At 37.2% G+C, this 21,078-nt stretch overlaps 1 protein-coding gene across 6 annotated transcripts in view; it reads left to right on the top strand.

Moving 5' to 3' along the window:
• The window catches only part of PMS1 (PMS1 homolog 1, mismatch repair system component), a 47,365-nt gene extending 26,540 nt beyond the window's left edge, over positions 1 to 20,825 (top strand). For 4 of the 6 annotated variants that reach the window (XM_067000119.1, XM_048058469.2, XM_048058466.2 and 1 more), the window contains exons 8-13: positions 237 to 380; positions 1,567 to 2,462; positions 7,651 to 8,100; positions 8,645 to 8,775; positions 16,433 to 16,593; positions 19,009 to 20,823. In XM_067000119.1, the coding sequence (XP_066856220.1) occupies positions 237 to 380; positions 1,567 to 2,462; positions 7,651 to 8,100; positions 8,645 to 8,775; positions 16,433 to 16,593; positions 19,009 to 19,200 (1,974 nt within the window). In that variant the 3' untranslated portion in view covers positions 19,201 to 20,823. Of the gene's footprint in view, positions 1 to 236; positions 381 to 1,566; positions 2,463 to 7,650; positions 8,101 to 8,644; positions 8,776 to 16,432; positions 16,594 to 18,692; positions 18,907 to 19,008 lie in introns of all 6 variants that reach the window. The other 2 variants (XR_010832638.1, XM_067000120.1) reach the window with 2 other exon arrangements.
• The last annotated feature ends 253 nt before the right edge of the window (positions 20,826 to 21,078 follow it).

The following is a 21,078-nucleotide window of genomic DNA, read 5'->3' as shown; positions in this document are numbered from 1 at the left end:
ATTAATTTCTTGGAATTTGTTCTTTTTTCCTTTTTTTTTTTTTTTTTTAAATTGTGAAAACATGGAAACCACCAGTAACTCCCCTTTTGGTGGTTATTCTGGCATGTATATCCACAAAGATCTTTTTAGCGTTCTGTTAATTTGGGGGAAAAATACAGTTATGATTCTGTAACATCTGTGCCTTTGTGTCTGTTTTATTGCCTGTACTGACATCTCTTTACTAAATGAATCTGTAGTTAATTCGACAGTACTACAGTGCGGCGTCACACAAGGACAGTACCCGCTTATACCCTGTTTTCTTTTTGAATATTACTGTACCTGCATCTGCTGTGGATGTGAATTTAACGCCTGATAAAACTCAAGTTTTACTGCAGTACAAGGTAATTGATGTCTAATTCTGTTTTTGAGTTGACAACTTTTTACTTACGTACACATAATAAGGGCTTCTGGGGCTGCTGAAATGTTTGAAGGTAAACAGTGCCACTAAGGTTTTTAGGAGGATTGTTTGAAACTAATTTCCCAGTTGATTTCCAAGATCATTTATGTGCTGTCACATACATGTGTGTATCACTTTGCTTCCAGATGGCTATGTAGTAGTGACTGAAGCTAAATGGAATTATGATGTGTGCTTGAATAAATCTCATGTTATTTTCATAATTACACTAAGTAATAAACTTTTCAAACACTGCACACATTAGGGGAGGAGGAGATGATTTCTACCAAATGCAGTGTTTGCCATTACATGTGTAAATAATTGTTGACATCACTTAAGTTTCAGGACATCCAGTTCGTGCTAACAAGACTTGAAATTTAAACAGTAAATGCCCATGTTTTAAATGTTATGTAGTGATAGATGTTGCATAAATTCAGTTTCACTTTTTGGCACTTCATGTGTGAGTGCCACAAAAATTAAAGCTACAGTGGTAAGGCTGTTATTCAGAGTGAATGTAGGTAGTCACACCACTGAGATTATCCTTTTCTTCAGTGAAAGTTTTTGTGCTTGTCTGTGTTAATCTTGCAGATGTATTGCCTGTTAAGTGCCACTTGTATGAAAATTAACATAGCTTTCTCACATTTGTTCTACCTTAAAACTTTCTTTAGCATTACAAAGGGTTAGTTTGTTTTATTTCCATCATTTGTTGCAGAAATGTCCTGGAAGCATCTTTGCAAACATGCTTACGTAAACTGGGGTGGTGTTTTGTCCTTACTATAAGTTTCTAACATTGTGTTAGGTGGAAATAGCTTCACTTGATACAGTTTTAAGCAATTGGCACGCTGTGATATAAAGAAAGCACTTAATTGCTTTTGTAATACCGGAGTACACGAGTGAAGCGGAGCACCTCTCAAGAAATATTTGAGGTGAAAGGTGTCTACTTCAGAGTCTTTTGGGACATTTCTGAAAAATTGAAATGCAATAATCCGCCCAGATTTATTTGAAAAATATTGCGAGTAAGATCACTTTGTTCTTTATTCTCAATATCTGTCAGTTATTATGTATTCACTTTTTTCATGCTTGTGTGTGTTTTCTTCTGTTTTTTTTTTCCTTTTTTTTTTTTCTCCCTCCAGGAGTCTGTCTTATTTGCTGTTGAAAATGTGTTGAAATCACTCTATGGGCCACTACCTGCTACGGTCTCTGGTGAAGCTAATAAAACAGATGTTACCTCAGAAGACATGTTTGTTCATAAAACAGGACAAACAGATGTGGTTGTTAATGAAATGGAACCATCTGGAAACAATGATCTACATGCTCATACTTCATTCCTTTCATTCAGCAGTGATGTGCAAAATTGTCAAGCAGGAAAAAACACAGAGATCTGTTTAAATCATCAGGCATTTTGTGGTGATAATATACGTAGTCGCCTAGAGGAAAAAGAGGTTTCTAAGAGTGATGCCTTTCAAGACGGTTCCTTAAATTTATTGCGTGAGGAGGAACAGAATGGACAGAATACAACCGATATTCCAAGTTGCAGTGCTCCAATGGAACCTGAATATAAAAAAGCTGATGAGCATCTTTTGAGTTCTGATAATACTTGCGAGATAGAAAAAAATGAGGAAACCTCAGTACCTAAAGACTTACCTGAAATCTCTGCTGATAATTGGAGTATGGGGAATGGATTTAAAAACTCTCTAGGAGACAACCTGGAACCTGTTAAGATTTTAATTCCTGAAGTTGGAGGAGCAACTAATAAGCAAAGCGAACGTGCTGGTGAACAAAGCTGTGATCCACAAACCCTAAATCAAAGTATAAAGAAAACAAATGTAATAAATGATAAAACTGGACAAGTAACTGCTTATGACTTAATTAGTAGTCGAATAATAAGGAAACCAAAGACCGCATTTGCCCTCTTCACCCAAGAATATCGTTCAAAATTGTTTTCTGAGCACCCAAAGATTAGCATGAAGGACATCCTGTTGAAAATTGAAGAACAGTGGAAGAATTTGGATGAAGAGGAAAAGAAGAAGTAAGTTTCTAGGCTGTATCTTGCTTCTAAATCTCTGGTAATTACCAATGAGCAAATGAGTCATCTGTTGTGAATAAAATATATATACATATATAACTTCCCAGTTACTGATGAAAAACAGAACAGAAAATTATTTTTTGGCTTTTCAAGAACAGCATTGATATAGTAAGTTGTCATCTTTTGCTGTGTGTAGATGTGCACTGCTGATCTGAGTTACTCATTTTGCCACTGTACTTGCTATGCAGCAGTTAAATAGGGACGGTTTTGATGAGTTATTATATAGAGCTAACAGACAAGAAATGTACTTTTTCAATTGTACAAACCTCAGTTTTTTAAGGGCTTGCTGTATATTGTCACTGCAGATGCAGCGTCAATGAAAACCACCTCAGTGATGGATGAGGCACTGTATAGTTCCTCCAGAACTTTTTCCAACCAGCAGTTCTTTTTTATTGCTCTAAAGTGAGAATTCTTTTTCAGGGTCTTTAGTACTTGAACATTTGGTAAACTCCTTTCCCCTAAATTTAGCAAGTATCCCAGCCCAGGCTACCCCATTATTGTATTTATAAAACCCAATCAAATGATACAAGGAATTTCATTTTTCCCCCAAACAGATTTTGCAGTGCTGGTTCAGAGTACAGTACAGTTTGAATGCTTATTTATCCTCTGTTTCACTCTAAACCAAACCTCTTTTCAGATTACAATCTGAATAGCTAAATTTCGTTTTCTAAACTGAGTTCTATTACTGTATTTTTGAAATGAAATCTACAAGCAAGGGTAGGGTTTACCCTTTTTTTTAAGGGAGAGCTGGTAATGGAATAGTTAATATGCATATGTTGTCCTTTATGTGAAATTTATATTATGGTAAAAGATTAATTAGAATAACAGGTTTTGAGGCATCCTAAGACAGTTCAAAACATGGAAGGTGGGTGTTTTGTTTGTTTTATTTTTGTAATTTTGTAAAATGTAAAACACTTTGGGGCATCATACAAATGAGGAGAATAGAAGTAGTTCTTCAACAGTTTTACAAGCAATGATTTGAGTGCTCATTGTGATTTGAGGCAGAAAGTTTGGGAAATTGAATTTGTTTTTGAAGAACAAAGTCACTGGCAGTGTTTTGAAAGTGTATTTTCTATTTTCTTAATGTTATGGAAGCAAAGAGAGGGAATTAAGAAAGACCACTGAAGAAGAAGTTATGCTAGCCAAACAGTATAATTTTAAACCCTAATGAGAGATTTGACTAGGAGAATGGTAAGAAAGAGGAGCTGTACCTATTGAATTACTATTAACCTATCTGTTTTTTCCTTGAATCCTGTACCACATGACTCTTCTATTTGAAAATATCTGCACGCCAGCCATATCAGAGTGAAGCAAAACCTTAATATCTAGCTTCTGATTTACCTAATTTAAAGGTCACTAAACAAACAATGTGCTCTGATCACAAAGCCATGCCTGTGAGAAATAGTGTATTGTCCATCTCTGCTTCAGCAGAAAGCTTAATGTAATAGTAGAAATCTACTCCAATTATATTTGTGCTTTTAATGAAGTGAAACAAAAGGTTCTGCCAGCTGTTTCAGAAAATTTTAATTTGCTCTGCTTTAGCTTTTGAGATTTCACGGTTGCTTTCCTGGTACAACTGTTATGTTTAAGAGTGTGCCTACAGATTAACATTGTGTTAGTTCAGGAAGGAGACCTCTCTGGTAATTAATTTTTATCTTACATATAGGACTGAATGCAGTATAGTCCAATGTGTGTTAAAGTCAATGAAAAATTTCCCACTAGTTGTATCAATATAGCTCAGCTTTGGTATAGCTCTCTTCCATTTTGCAGATTGTAAGATTGCCTCTGAAAATAACAAATATGAAGAGATCTGCAGGTATCTTTTCCTTCGAGGCAGCAATCCAGAACTGTTGCGTGTCTGGCAGAGAACTTAAGTCTTGCCTACCAGATACTCTGGATAAATTGGGCCACCTAGAGGTAACAACAAATGTATATGCGACAGGTCTTCCACTGAGCATGCTATACCTCCAACTCCCTGCGACCTTTCTGGCAAGCCACCTCTTTTCCTCGGCTCCAGACCTCCGTCCTTCTGCGATGAAGTCACGTGTTTGGGTTACAATGGGTGTGCTTGGCTTCAGCGTCCCTGTTTATCTCTGTGGCTTCTCCAGCAGGTCTAAATGAATTTAAATGCCTTTTGGGAGCAGTACAACTAACAGATGTCTCATAATGACATAGGATAGCCTTTTCAAAACAAGCCAGCATTTATTACTCAACCGGAATGTAAAATGTTATGGTCTTTAGGTTATAATAGAAGAGGAAAGCTTCCATGCATGTCCATGTTGGCAGCATTGCATATCCCCCTGCTTTGCACAGCCAGGATTTAATTTCGTAGACTCACCCTGCTCTTACTTAATACAGCTTGTGTGTGTTTCTGGCCTGAATATTTCTTGCGTATCAAGCTCAGGTAACAGGGGGAGAAGTCCATCCAACTGCCATGACAGGCAGCAGAAATTATCCTGAAGGTGTAGGAAAGGTTCAGAGCTACACACGCGTTATCATAGGGCTAACAAATTACCTTGTCGGTGCTGTGTGGTAGTTCTTCGTGAGTATATTTGTACCTTGGGAGGAATACCACTTCAGGTAGTGTGGCCCTTGTTGTCTGTTGACAGATTGGAGCGTGCCCATAGACTGTCATTGGTGACCAGTAACTAGCTCATGGCTGGTAGCTTTTGCCTGCCTGATATATTTTAATGCATTTCATGGCTTTTGTGTATGCCTTATTTGCAAATCTTTTGGTATAGTTTCATTTGGGGTAAACATACTTGCTTAGCAATTTCAGAAGAATATTTTTTAATCCTTTATTTTAACCTTTTAGTCAATATGTTGTTTCCTTTGGATAGGGGTCACCAGGTGGTCATTGGCCATGCATTGTATTCCTAGCCAGCTCCATTCAGATGCTGCCAGATATTAATAATAAATAATGGTATCAATAATTGGTATCAGTCCTTACATCCTGTTGTTTGTCCCCAGCATTTTTTCAGTAGTAGTAGCAGGTTCATATTCTCCACTCAGAGGAAGCTGTGCTGGTCACCTGAAACCTGCGCATTTCGGAAGCACGCTGTGACAAGCTGATAGGAGCAGTTAAAAGCTTTGTTTGTCTTTTCCCTTCACAAAGGCAGGAGACACAGAAATAGAATGTGACATTTACTTATGATGAGAGTTTGAGTTGTCTGGGTTTCGTTATGTGAAAAGGCTGATGCTGAGAGGTATTACATTCAGAATGGGATACCTCTTCTCTGGACTTGTACAAGTCGGTGCAAGTGGCCAGTTCTGGTCAGAGTTTGCTCCAAATAGCTCACCTGAGGTCGGTAGTTTTATTTGTCTACTCAGTGTAACAGTTTGAGAGACATTATGTTAATTTTTTTTTGTTAGATGCTGAACATTGCATTTAGGTTTAAGCTGCAAGGAGAAAGCAATAAATTGTGGGATGCATTTTTCTAAGTTGCCCCAAAGTTTCCTTTGAAACGAGGCTTTATTCCAGTCTTCCAATTCCCTCCTTACACACAGGTTTTTGCACATTTCCTTTCCTTTAGGTTTTGTAAATGGAGGAAAGGATCCTGACTTTACAGTCTTAATTCACAAAACAGGGAAGAAACTGTTCTTGTTGATTATACCTGCTTCTGTGGAAGGCCCTTTGAAAAAGCAAAGGTGTTCCCTAGTAGTTTGTAAACTGGCTGTTTTCTTTGATTCTGAGACAAATCACTGATAATCATGTGCAAAACCCTCAGAGTCAGAGCTTGCAAGGCTAGAACTTTTCTGATGGTGGCCTAAAATGACAAATAAGGAGGATTTTCTTTGAAAGTGTTTTTGTTTTGGGTTATCTGTATCACTGAAAGCTCAGTACTCTTGTAGTTAAATATTCTCCTGCATTATGACTGTGTCTATTAAAAGCAAAGTATTTATTGATCTGGTCAAAGCTATAAATGTATTCTGGATAAAAAAAAAATTCTGTTCAAGTGATTTCATCCATTCATTTTAAGAGGAGCAGATGTTTTTTATCTTAACATTTACTCCATATTTTCTAGGACATGATTTATAGCAAGAAACTATTTAAGCTGACTTTTTTAGTTAACTAAATATTGGTACCATATGTGAGTGCTAGCACATCATAATTAATTGCAAATGGTGACCCTTTTGTTGACCTTAATTTTCCAGTGTGCATACACATAATTGAATTAAACTGTTCCAGCAAGTAGCAATAAATAAATATGACCAGCTAAAATACTTATTTCCAATACTTACACATGATAGTACTACCTTTTACTGAAGATCAGGTTGGTATGAATAACCTGCCAGAATTCAGAATATCAAATCAGGGCAAAAGAGGGAGTTAGCACATTGCTCCTTTGGCCTTCGAAAAATCAGGTTCTTATGTAGGAGGTAAGCATAAACCTAGCATCTATAAAACTTGAGCTATCTTCCTGACACTTGCAAACTCATTAAGAATCCATTCAGGTTGTAGAGATTTAGTATGTAGCAATGGTTTCACTGTTTAGAAGCATTTAGAATAGGTCATTATTGAGTACTTTTTTAAAAATCCGTAAATTTATTAGAGTTCTGTGATAATCTTATTTATTCTGGATTTACATGTTTTTATTTCTGTGGCTAATTGTAGGCCATTTGAAGTTAGTGTAATTCTTTACCTTAAATAAAGCTCAAGGCTTATGAAATTATTTAACCTCCATACTCCTAGGTACGCGCTTAGACTCCCCTTAAAATTTGCATAGCTCTAGAAGCTGAAATGACTTTGTGAGTAGGGCTGGGTGCGCCTGTGACAAAACTCCTTCAAAAGCTGTGCATCTGATTGCAAATTTGAGTTAAACATAGTCTTTGGGACTGAGGTCTAAAGCAATCTGCTGTAGCTCTTGGTATGATGCTGTAAGATGCAGCTTACGCCCCCCTGTTCAGTAACTCAGGTTTTCCTGGCTGTCATGATGAAGGAAATTTTCCAACTCCTCATGTTCACTGGGTAGGGTCACCTACCAGTCCCAATCTCCTTCCCACCCCATTTGTAGTGGAAGCATATTGATGTGGCTACTTAAATGAACCATGGGTGTTCTTGCCTATATAGGAATGGTTTCCGAGTCTGGGGTTTCTTGTTTGGTTCAACTGGTTCATTTTGTCTTTTAAGTTACGAAATAAAAGCTGCTAAAGACCTGGAACGATACAACAGAGAGGCCAGTAAAGCTATGCAGCAAGCAGTGCACAGACCCACAAAGGAGACAGAGAGACAGAAACCCAGGCTGAAGACTTCCCTGTCCAACCAGCAGAAGCTTGACAAAATGTTCCATGCTCAAACTGAAAAGAAGCAGAAATCTGACCAGCCTTTGAAAACTGTGACAGTACCTTTTTCCCTGAGTTCCTGTAGACATCAGAGGCATGAGAAGAGTAATTCAGATGAACACGAGCTTTACCTGATCCGTCGTCAGAGTTTTCCTGATATCTGGATATTTGCTACTGAAAAAAAGCTAATGTTGCTGAATCCATATAGATTGGAAGAAGCCCTGCTGCACAAAAGATTGCTGAAGAATCATCAGCTTCCAGTAGAGAAACTGGACAAGCCAATTGTGTTAACAGACAGGTATAGTACAAATGAGCAAAAATTTGTATATTATTTAAATAATTTATGATTATTTAGAGTAGGTTTGTATGGCCCCATTTGCTAATTCTGTGTCTATTTTAATCTGAAAGCATTCAAAGCATAAAAATATGCTCTTAGAGATAAACAAATGAACAAATAATGAGCATGCCTGGTCATACTCCAGTTGAAATAAGTATGAATTCTGACCTGTTTGGCTGGTAGTGCAGTGAAGACAAGTTTCTTCCCCCAGAGGGAAACTAAATGCTGCACATTTTCACAACTTCACTCTAGCTAACTTTCCCCATGGATTAGGGAATGGCTGATGTAATTATTATTATTATTATATGTCTAAACTTGGTCATTCTTTAAGATACATGAATAGTTGATGTTTTATATTTCTTCTTTAAGCAAACTGCTTTTTTCCAAATACTTTTAAAAAATTTGACCACTTTTGATATCTTAACATTTTTAATGTATTTTTCTCACAGTTTTAATTTTCAAATTAATTAGTTTTTTTAACCTTTTGGCTGTTTTTTCTTTCCAGTATTCTTGGTGGATCTCACTATATGTCTGCTCTTTACAAAATGCAGAAGGATTACCAGAGATTAAATGGATCAGGTTATTTGACAGATCCAAGGCTTGTAGCAAATGGATTCCAGATAAAAGTGATCGAAGGTATGATGGTTTTAAAATCTTTTAGTCTCACTGGGGCTTGCTGCTTCTGATTTACTGAATTAAATGATGTAGATCTTGTTATTCAACATCACCTTATCATTTAAAGCACTGAGGTCCTGCCTTCCTTAAGATTGAGAATGTATTGCTTTGTTAGGACTGTAATTGTCTACATGGAACATTGAGTAATAAAAACTAGTAACTGAACAGAAGACATGAATAAAAAAGGAAAGGTCCGTAGATAACAATGTAAATGGGCACTTCCTATTTACACATCTCAGCATTTCAAAGAGTGCTTGAAATCCACATTCTCCTGACATTTTAATAAAAAAATAAGAATGTATTCTCCAAATGCTGGATTGCCATTCTGACAGAATGATTAAAGCAATGAGAATCCCATAGTCCAGCAACTTCTTCCAAGAGGATAGTTATTTGCAGAATCACCTGTGAGTACATACTTTAGCTGACTATCCCTCTACCCTTCGGAAGTTGAGGAGGTCCATTAAGGAGCCGGAGCAGGTTATTGTTCTTCTCTCATATCGGGATTTAATACAGAGCCCAAAGGGGCCAGTGAAGAGAGGGTTAGAGGATCACTGTCCGCCCTTTTGGTAGAGTTGTTCTCAACTCTCAGACAGTCTACTTTTCAATGCCTCTATTTTGATCACAGACTAGGTCTGTTTAATACAACATCCTTTCACCTTAGCAAGAGAGATTTAATGTTTAAACATTTTTCTGAAGAGTGATTTACAGGGATGCTGTTGGAAGTCCAGAGGCAACCTATCCAGGGTCAGTTCTGTGCAACAGGATTTCTCCAGCAGACTTCCAAGAAAAGCAAACTTCCTTGGGGGTGGTACCTAGCTGTGACAGCTCGGAGAAAAGGTTCACTATAAGAGCTGTTAGAAATGCTATAGCTTCATGTGTTACAGAACCCCGCATATGTATAGTGATGACAGATCTACTCTAACATATGGGATCTTTTAAGAGTAGGGACAAAAAAGGGATGTAGAGTAATTCCCTCAGTCAGAGGCTGGCTCTTGGGAAGAACAGAGCCTAAGCTGTTTTCTTTTCTTAACCATGCACAACAAAAACAAGGACGCTTCTTTCTGACTGGCTAAATCCTGTGATAAATAAAGAACTTTGTAAAAGAAGCGTTCATGGAAATAATCTTAGATTGAATGATTAGGGGAATAGAGTGCCTATGGTAAGAGACAGCTCTTAAAAAGCTCAGTCAAGTAAATCAGAAGCTGAGCGGGTCTACGATTTGTCTCTAGACAAATACAGGAGGAAGGGATCTGAACTCAGCCTTTTTGCTCACATACCTTCCTTGGGGGGTGTAGGGGGCTTCTTCCAGTATTCAAGTTTGCACAGAATCTGATTAATGTAAACTGGTTGTGAATAAATTCACTGTGGAAAATTTTGAAGAGAGTTTTTAGGTAGCAACAGATTAGAGTTGTTGAGCAGTCTCATGATACTGGAGAAGGGAAACTACTTTTAAGATGGTTTGCCTAGTTTAAGAGCAATATTTAACAAAAAATACCAAAGGACTCGGCCTAGTAACCAGGAAGTAGTAAGTAACTGTCTTCAAATATGATGTCCCTAACTGTATAAAATCAAGAATATGAAGTCTTGTGAGGAAACTTGTTCGCATTTGGATCGCAGTTAGTGGAAGTATGAACGCTACTCCATTGGCTTTGTGTGTGCTATACAGGTTGAGGAACCATGGTAGGTAAGTTATGGACTTGATCAGTACTATATGGCCAGCCCATATGAAGAATGGGAATCTAATTCTGTTCTTTGTCCTAGTCTTATATTTTAACTACTTGAATGAAATGTTAATAACATCTGAGGCTTGTCAGTCATGTTTATAAGCTTCTGCTGATGACATTATGGCAGTTACAGCCTCTGGTTTTAAAAGAGCATATCATTGCAGAGGAAGGTAGAAATACCAGGAAAAAATGGAATTTCACCCAGCCTTTTTTCCAACTGACCCAAGAATTTTTACTTAATACTTCATCAGTTCCTCTTTTTTCTGTATTAAACTCCCTCCTGAAATACGCTGCAAACTATTGCTGTTACAAACACTTACTAAATCTGTTTTTCAGGAACACAGATATTAATTATTAACACTCCTTACCTGCCCTTTTTTGGAAATTTCACTGTAGTTTGGAGCTCTTTAATTTCTAGATCCTTCTTGCATTAATCTTTACGTAAAGTGACCTGCAGATCAGGCATGTTTTGTCCAACTTACACCTGAATATTCATGTAGCATTTCTCAACGTCGAGTACAAGTTCATCTCATAAAACATTTTACAGTGTCTTTGTTTGATTTGTTTGTTTTAAAACTCATACACAGCCTATAAAGGGGACATTTGCTTAGATGTTTTTGGACTAGAAGTTGTCTCAGAAAAGTTTTTTTCTTCGGTACATACTGTTAATTATTTGGGACGGGTTGCTGCTTCGCAGGGTAGATGATGATACAGCTTGCTGCTGTTCGTGGAGGGGTGCCCAGAATGTAAATGCATGCTTAACCCCTGGTAGCTGGAGAACTTCACTGCAGCAGTATCCATAGTAGCACACCTGAATCCCATCTTCTGTGTGTGCGTACCTTTGAAAACCTTATTTTTTCCTCAAACTTGTTGGCCAGATTGGATCAGTCCTAGTATTTGCTGTTTCTTAACTGAACTATCAATTCTCTCTTGCTATCGGGACCCACTGTAGTGTATTTAACAGTCTGTACTTCCCTTGGGCGCTTCAGCCTTGATATGACCGTGGTAGATGTCCCTTTCTGACTCATGGTTGATTTATTGATTTATTATTAATAGCCAATAATGCATGGCCTCCTTTTTAATCCTGGGGTTACGAGTGGTTTGGGTTTTGTTTGTGGTTTTTTTTTTTTCAATAAAAATTTCCTTTTTCTGACCAATTATCACCTAATTTGTTAGCTCTCTTGAATCTTCTTTTGATTGGTGTTTCTTAATACAGACTTTATTCAACTCCTCTGATAACTTCATACCCCTTCAAAGGGCAGTCTGAATGCCTTTGGGACAGTAAATGTCCCAAAATTGCGGACAAAAATCATAGACTGATCGCTGTCTTACTATTGTTACAGTAATTCTCCATGCAGGGTGCAACATTGGAGTTTTCCAGGCAACCTTGTAACAGGAGCCATAAGAGAAGACAACATCTGTAAAGTAATGCCACTTTGTTCACCTCCTCGTTCTCCTCCGTCTGGTGATTCACTTGCTTGCTTACAGGCTTGGTGGGGCCCTTTCTGCTGATCTGAAGGCTCAAGGTGCACCATCTGCAGGTGGTGCCAGTCCTCATGTCAGCACACGTGAGTTCTACGCTTGCTTTGCCTTTCAACCTGGTATCATGAGACGAAGTAAGCAAGTTAATGGCACAGTGCCACCACCATATCACATTTAAAGGATGATGCGGGACCAGTCTGGCCATGCAGAAAGACAGTCAGTCTCTGGAGTTGGTGCACAGACCATTCATCTCAAAGCTCTTCACCATGTGGGGACTTTCAGAGTGATCGGACACGATTGTAATGTACAGCATTTTAATGACTATTTCTGGGACATCCTCATCTTAGAGGTTTGTAGAGATCTAAGTCTTTTTGTGTTCTGTAAGCAAGATGATTTCATGTAGGCCCTCCCTAGAGCTTTCTTTTCCAAAGTATCCATCTGATTTACTTCTGATCCCATGGACAGGAAGACTGAAATGCGTGACTTCAGGTGGAGCATTGCCAATATTGCTGGCAAACCAGTGGTCAAGGAAGTTTTCATTTTGGAATTTTGTGTCTTCTGTTGGGAAAATCAGAACCCTGCCATTATTAATAGTGGCAGATCTTCTGCCACTGTACTTGGGCAGTTCCTGCCACTTTAAAGTTGGGATGTTGAAGTGCTTTTGGAGTTAGAATTGGACTGGTTTTGTGTTTGTTTTTTTCCATCATAGATATTTTTTATTTTTTTTTTAGTAACAGAAAGCTATTAACTTTTTATTTGATTTATTTGCCTAAATGATTAGTTTTCAATTTCATCAGCCTTATATTTCCAAAATGTTTTTCTCTGACTTCTCCTCGTAGGGTTTTGAATGGTCTAATTAGGACTTTTCTTCCTATCAAGGACTCATTTTCACATGGAGTTCTGATCTTGTTCTGTCATTTTAGCAGGAAAACTCTTTCAGCTTTTGGCAACGTTATCCTTTTTCACTAGTGCAGCCCTTGGATAGCAACTTTTACAGAAGTACAAGAGTTTCAGGCCCTACTCGTGTGTTGCCTTCATTTAAGGCTAAGTCTGTCCTTTGAATACTCCTTTGCTGTGAGACAAGAATGTCATTTAGCTTTGTTTTTTATTGTTTTTAGACTCTGACTGCAACGAAAGCTGTTTTAAGTATCTTAGGCATTGGACATGTCATATCTTCTTGTTTTGGTAGACCAATATTTTTCATAAAGTCTCTTTGTCTCTCCTTATAGTGATTGCTCAGCAGTCTAAGGAGTTTTTAACTAGATTTTTCTCTGGATAGCTGACAGTGAAAAACATGTTGTGAAATAGCTCAGAAAAAGCTTCTTGCTGTAAATATGTGAGTTAGGCAAAATCAATGGTTTCTTTGTGGAACGTGCCAGTTGTTGTGATCTGCAGAGCTGTGACATTGAGCTCCAGTCCTCCTTCCACTGCCATCCCACCCCCTCATGTTTTGGCCTTACTGAGACTTCCAGTGGTGCTACCTTTGGGAGAGCAGTCTGTTTGCTTTTACTTAACTCAGTACTCTGGGATCTTCCAGGCATTTGTTTGCTGGGTGTAGCTTGCAGTGATCCCTATATACAGAAGAGCATTTCAAGAAGTAAGATGAATTACTTTCCATCCAGTTCTTAACATGTTTTTGGAATATGGAGCTTTACAACACGTCTGCCTCTTTCCTTCATGACAGGATGAATTTTTGGATGGAAAGGAACTGGGAGCAGGGACCATGTCTTACCCTTTTTTTAATTATTTTATTATTATTATTTTTACAGTGGGCCTAGTGTCATGCCCTAAGGCATGCTGTATTGTATGCTTAGTAGAATATGTGTATCTAACCTATGTATATGCAAAGAATGTGCTTACAAGGCTTCAAAGAGCAGTAACAGGCAAATAACCCATCTTCCTTGGTAACATGAGCTGCCTCAGCTCTTGTAACCAACCAGTGGAAAATCATGCTGCTACTTTATTTCAGCTTGATTTTGATCATAGACTGTCAGCTAGGTAGTCTTAGAGTGTCACCTAATCTAGGTGGCAGCTGGAAGAGAACAATTTTTCCTGGCCATCAAAAAGGAATTATCCAAAGATGATTGTAAATGTTTTGTTTGGACAGAAAAAGGGGAAATTTGTAGCAATGAGAAATCCACATTTTTAGTCAGTTGAAAACTAGTTTATTTGTTCACTGACATATTTTCCTTGGAATTTGCAGAGCATTTCACAGAAATTACCATGGAAACTGCTTGAAGACTGCTGTTTGAGTACTCAAAAATCTTAATGTATATTTTGTCAAAAATTTACAAGTACACTGAGGTTTGGACATCTGCTTATATCATCAGATGTTGCCAATATCTGAGTTCCTGCAAAGACTTGCACATAAATATGTTAATCAGCATGCAATGGACTACTTCTCAGTTTCAAGAATGTAAGCAGAAAAGGAGAATGATACACAAACAGAAGTACTAAAGAAGGAAATTTCACGATTTGTATTGTTTGTTCTTATGTTTCACTTGCTTTAAAGTCTCATCTGACTTTCAGGTAAGTGAAAAGTATTGTGAAGTCAAATCTGACTGTCAAAATTGGCATACAGAGAAATTGCTATTGGTAAAAATAAAAAGTTTTGAGCATCAGCAGTCTTACAAGCAAGCACATCTGACTAGTTTACTGGATTTGCTTAAAAAAAATGCTTACTAAATCCTGGAACTCACTGTCGTGAGACTTTAAGAGGAAATACAAACTTTTAAACTGAAAATCTTAACATTTGAAACTTAATGAAGTTCTTTGTCCTGTCTTTGTTAGCATATAGAACTTTGGTAGCCTATAGAGCATATAAAATCCTGTCATTGGTAGCATAAAGAGCATATAGAACTATTGAAGGTTCATCAGATAGGATATGCTCTTATTGTAGAGAGAAAGCAGCAAGTGGTCTGGAACAGTGACACAAATCTAGTCTTGCTTTCATTAAAACAAAATTTGCATAAAAATGAAAAGAGCTGGAGGAGATTAAGAACAGACTTCATCTTTGATGCTGTCTCTTGCGGCCTTTCTTATGGGGAAATATTGGCATAGTACATGGTCTTATCTCACCTTTAGTAACTGGCAACCTTTCAGATAGTTTAAAGTTTTGCGTTTAGCTGATTCTGATCACAGGCTTACAACAGTACATAAAAAATGTCTGGTTTTGCTGGCCAAGATTAGGGAAAGACAGCCTGAAAAAGAAGAGGACAACAATGCTGGGTGAAAAAGGAAATAAAGCTTCAAATTTGAAGTGGTGCTAAATATATAGCTGGAAATAGGTTATGTGATTTTTAGTTCCTTGTATCAAATTCCCACTCTGGTCCAAGGCCATGAAGCATAAAACAAATCCAACATTATTTACCTGGTGACACACTCATACTTAGAGAACTGTTTTCAACCTATGTAGTCCTTCTGTTGACCTACAGACTCATTTAATGACTGTCAAGTAAACAGTGCCCAGTCATGTATAACAATCTCATTCCAATACCTAATAAAAGTACATTGTGATGACTTATATTGCACATATGTGTTTTCTCATTTCTAAAATCTTTCAGATCGTTCCTAGTATTAGCCTGTGTCTTTATTAGGAATGTGAATTGTCCCTTACCACAGTTTTTTAGTTTAATCCTGTTTATACAAATCTATTTGTCTCCTGCTTTTTTGACTTTGCAAAAGTTGGGGTTTTTTTTGACTTTTTTCGTGATCCAGGCTGAATGTAATTTAGCCCACCTTGGGCCATTACATAAGAGTGGATTTATTTTCGTTAGGAATTGTACTTTGCCATGCTTTTCCTGTGGAGTTCTTATTTCTTAAGTTTGTGGTGGAGGAAAAGGGAGGGGATCCATGCCGGTTGGGTTGAGATTTCTGTGCACGCTATGAATGAGCACTGAAGGTCTCTTATACATGAGCTGGGTGCCTAAGAACTTCCTTCTGATAGCATTTGAACTGTACAGATGTTTAAACCAATTCCATAGGAAGTAGTGTCAACGCTGTTTTATTTTTTTCAAACTAAATTGAATTTTATTACAAGCTTCTAATTCAATTTTATGTATGTTTTAATAAAAGCTGTGGAAGTTTTAATTTTAAATAAATTTTAATTAAAGCTATGCTCAAGACTGGGAATGTTGCAAAATGCTTTAAGCATTTAAACAGTGCCAACTAGGATTTGAATTAAAATAAACAGAAGTGTTTGTGATGTCAATATGCACGCATCATGACTGTGAAACCTTGGACAAAAAAATGCTTTTCACTCCAGAGAAGGATGACAAAAAGGTTTCCTAGTTGTATTGAATTTATTATATTAATTTATTAAGCGATTTTACATCTGTTTAATTTTCTCTGCATTGCTCCAGAATAGAAATCAAAGCTGTGTATAAATTACTGTTTTGTTTTCATATTTTCAGGTGCTTCACCTACAGAGAGTCATATGGAAATAGAAGGAATGGCTAATTGTCTGTCATACTATGGTCTTTCTGATTTGAAAGAAATTCTGAATGCAGTAGTTAATAGGAATGCAAAGGAAGTATATGAATGTAGGCCTCTCAAAGTGCTAAATTACTTGGAGGTAAGACGTAACAATTTGCTAGTAAGTGCTGACCAGCTAAGCTTATAGTAAGTCCTTAAACAGCTTGACAAATCTTTCTTCAGTTTTTAAGTAATGTAGTTCTGTTCTACACAGAAGTTACTTCTGAAAAGAACGTCAGATCTTCTTTGAGGTGTATGAGTTCTGCATTGCTTACCTAAATACTTCCATCAGTCATACTGCAAAACAGTCCAATGTGATCCAATACATACTTAAGTTCACAAAATTTTTCTACTTAAGCAGTTTTCAGACTAGAAAGGCTCCATGTTAGAATACAGAACTGTCATAAAATAGTTTACAAACTCTACAAGCAGTTGAATCCAGAAGTCTTCAAGCTTTTACTCCTTTGTAAATAAATCTGTGAAGAAATGATAAAATGATTTAAAATAGTAGTTTATGAAAAGCATTATCTGAAGCTTAATTGTCATGTAAAACTCAATGAGATACACGTCCTGAAAAGCAGAAAGTACACCATTTCCACTCAAAGAAAAATTCCTATGACTCAGTCAAAGAGAGGATAGAGACAAAGGGAGACTTCCTTGCCAGAAAGCAAGCTGTCACTGGAATTAAGACATGGAAGTTAAAAAAAAAAATAAAGTCTCACATGCAGTGAAATCCATATGCTTCTGCTAATGCTTGTATTTAGTTAACACCAATAACTTCCGCAGTTAAAGGAAGCACATGCTGACAACTGACAGTCCTAGAAGACTACTGCATTCAGTGCACTAGTAAGTTCTGCTGTGTGCTGGCAGAGGAAACCATGTGTTCTTCACCAGCAGCCAGCGTTTTTCATAGGCAGCTAGAGGTATGGTACTTGAATAAAAGAATCTTTAATCTGTTTTCAGAAGTTACTGTGCAACAGTTGGAACTGGAATGCCTTTTGTCAATATTTGATATGCAAATAGATGAACTTGTCTGTTCAGAGACAATAATAGGCATGAAGTTTCAGATACAATTAATACATATGGTATTAGTTAAAGCTGGAATAACTAACAAGAGTAGTTTTCGATCATTTTTTATCTTATTTCTAGATGTTTCACTAATGCTATCCTTAATTCCAATTCCTAGCAATCTGTGAAGAAAGAATACCAAAGTACATGCTCAATTTTTTCTTGGTTTAAGTAATTGCCAATACGTTTTCCTGAATCAGTCTACTGAGTGGGACTTGGGCATTTACACAGAATATATACTTTACCTTTTAAATATTACTTATACAAATCTTTTCCTGTCTTTTGGAGGCAGTAAGTTTACAGCTGCCTTTGGAGCAAGTGTGATTCTGTTGTGTATTACCGAACCATTCTCATGCACCCTTGAAGAAGGGGTGAATTAAGCACTGAGACAGGAATGTAACTTGGTTTGAAGGTGGAAGCTTTATTTCCTCTACTTACGAATACTTATTAGTCAGATGGACTGGGATGGAGTTGGTTTGTATGAAGGCTGGTGTTCAGAAGAGAGGTGTGTGCCTAAAGGTGTGTATATATATATAAATAATAAAGATACATATTAAGAGATTATCAAAGGAAGCTTTATTAAAAACAATTTTTGATCCTGTGAGGAGCACTTAGAAAGAGGAAGTGCATACAGCAATAAAAGTAGCTGGAAAATGCATGTTTACTAGGAAGTATATGGCTTGCAATCATGAAAAAATGATTTTAAAAATAAGCACTGGGTGTTTCTTGCCATTCTGGTGGGCTAAACACTGGAAATGCAGTTTGCTGTCATGTGCAGAATTGCAACTTCTGTCACGAGTTTCATGTTTGAGCAGTCAGCATGTCCTCATCTTTTACCATCTTCTGGTAGACCTAGAAGCAAAAATTGTCTGACAAATTCATTTGGAAGTTGTCTGATTCTTTGCGGATGGGTGCTTCAGTAGCTGTATTTAGTAACTAGTCATTTTTGCTTTCTAGTACTGTGAGATAATTGAATGCAGTAGATTATAGTTAATACAGCATTGATTTAAAATTTCACTGTATTATTTTAAAAACTGTTTAGCTGTTTAATTTCTGCTAGTTCTTTATCTTGTGGTGTACAGTGTGTCTTTTGAACTGATAAATGTCTTCAGTTGATACTGTTGCCAACAGAAAATCTTATATTCAGAAACACTGAGCATCTTGCAAAAGTGGACCCTAAAAGAAAGAAAAGAGTACAGACATGACCAGGAGACTGACTATGTGTGACTCTGTTGTAGAAGTGCATGAAATGACCAGTAAGATATGTTTAGAGTTCCATTTGAGTTTCTGGGATTCAGAATGTTCAGAATATATCAGCAGAAAAGAGAAAAGTGACCTTTCAACAGTGAGTGCTTAATTCCTGCTTTCTGGTAGCCTCATGTTAATATGTTACAAAGTGGTACTTTAAAACTATTGGGTTTTTGGTTTTTTTTTTTCCTTTCCACAGGGAGAAGCAGTGCGTTTAGCTCGGCAGCTGCCCTTACATTTGTCAAAAGAAGATGTACAAAACACAATTTACAGGATGAAGCAACAGCTTGGAAGGGAAAATAAAGGCTGTGTTCATGGTCGTCCTTTTTTTCATCACTTAACAGATATTCCAGAAGTTAACAAGCACAACTCCAAGGAATTTATTCAGTAAATGGAACATTTTGTTTGGGATCATTTTTCTCTTACTTAATTTTGATCATTACTTTGTAACTTCAGAATGTTTTGTGTAAAGCTTTTGTATAATGACTTTTTATTATTGTAAGTTCACTTTCTGGAATTTTTTGATTCAGATTCAAATGCTACTTGACAAATGGGAATAAATTAATACCGTAGAGAAACAACTCCACTTTTTTTTTTTAAGAATTTATTAAAGCAATATTCTCAACTGGTTTGATTCTGTCCTCATTGCTGCATGTTTAGAAAATAACAGTATATCAAAATATTTTAGATATGAAGTGGTTAGAAACTGCTTTCATCAGAGCCTGGCAAAACTTACTGCACTATGACAGGAGATGAGAATTTTTAAAGGAAGCCAGGTGGCTGTAGCTATTTAAATTTGGCATTGCCCTGTACAGGTATTGTTGCCACACATTCATAGTGTTATTTCTGTTTGAAAATAGCTAGATTGTGTAAAGGGGTATTAAAGTCCTAGTCTTCAAAAGGCTTTTCTCTAATTAATGCAAATAACTCAGAATATTTCTAACCTTAGTTTACAAAGGTGTGAATCTTAGAAGTACACTACACTTACAGCTTTAGGTCATCAAAAACTGGCAAATAATTTAAAAGATGAAAGGATCAGAGTCACAACTACAGGTTGGAAAGGTTGACACTGAAAGCAGGTGTCAATATGTGTTGGTACAGTGCTGTACATAAACTGGGAACGAGAAGCACAAACAGTCCTCACTTAAGGAGAATGTGGCATAACTAGAGAGAAGTCTACTATATAAAGAGCTGCTGATTCTGGTAAACTTGTTCATCCTCTTCCTTCCATAATGTAGTGTTTTCTCCTGTATTTTGAGTAGTAGGCTACTTCCATAAAGTTACTACATTATGCCTTCTGTGCATAGTAGCTGCACTGTCTCTGAATTAGTATGTTTTAAAAGTTTCAAGAAAGGTCACCTGAAATTTTGTCTGTCCCCAGTTGTTCTGTCATAGCAAATCTTGGCATTAGCAAACTGAGAGTTAGACCTACCTTTTCAGTATTTCTTTGACTGCTAGATAAGTGGTTAGAAGGTTGCTAAAAGGCTTAAGTGTAATCTAGTTTGTGGATGAGAATATCAGAGCAGATAAGTAAATGCACACAGTGAAAATGCAAGTTACTGGTTTAGTGCTGTGTTTCAACCAGTGTTGAACTAGTGAATGAAGTTAAGAAATTGCCTAACCGCAATACATGACAGCATACACCTTGTGCATCCATGCAGGCAAAAGGCAGGCTGAATCCAGCATTTGCTCTATTATGCATGCAGACGACCCAGCCACCTGCTGCTGAGACTTCTGCTCCATTCAAAACACATGCTGACTTCTGCTTGTGAGGCACATAGAAGAAAATATAGGGCACTAAATGCAAAAGGAAGTAGCATTTATTACCTGAAAGAATAGCACAAAGGCCTGATCTAAGATAAGGTCTAGTAGCAAACAAGGTACTCCCTTCCTGTTGCTGTCTTGGTAGGAGCAGGAGCACAAGAAAATGCAACTTTCTCTGTTGCTGTTTCCTACCTCTCGTGTATGTGCGAGGTCAGGCTGAGAACAGGTGAAGTATTAGGCTTCAAGATCCTTAAGTGAATGCTGTGTGGTAGTAGGTAAGTGTAAGTGGGGAAGGAGTGGTCTTTCTGAAAGAAGAGAAAGTTTAATATCTACTGTAATACTTGATGTAGTCTTAGAACATAGCAGTGAAGGAGTAACTCTAAAGGCCTGCAGATATTTTGGGGGTTGATGTGCTGCCTAACTGAAAGGCCATTTGATGCCTGGTGCCACCACATGGGTGACCAAGCAGTTAGCCACCTTTCTTTTGGGTCCAGGTAGTATGCTT

The sequence above is a fragment of the Anser cygnoides genome, chromosome 6 (assembly GCF_040182565.1).
Source record: "Anser cygnoides isolate HZ-2024a breed goose chromosome 6, Taihu_goose_T2T_genome, whole genome shotgun sequence".
Classification (NCBI taxonomy): domain Eukaryota; kingdom Metazoa; phylum Chordata; class Aves; order Anseriformes; family Anatidae; genus Anser; species Anser cygnoides.
This window is presented reverse-complemented; position numbering and strand designations above follow the sequence as displayed.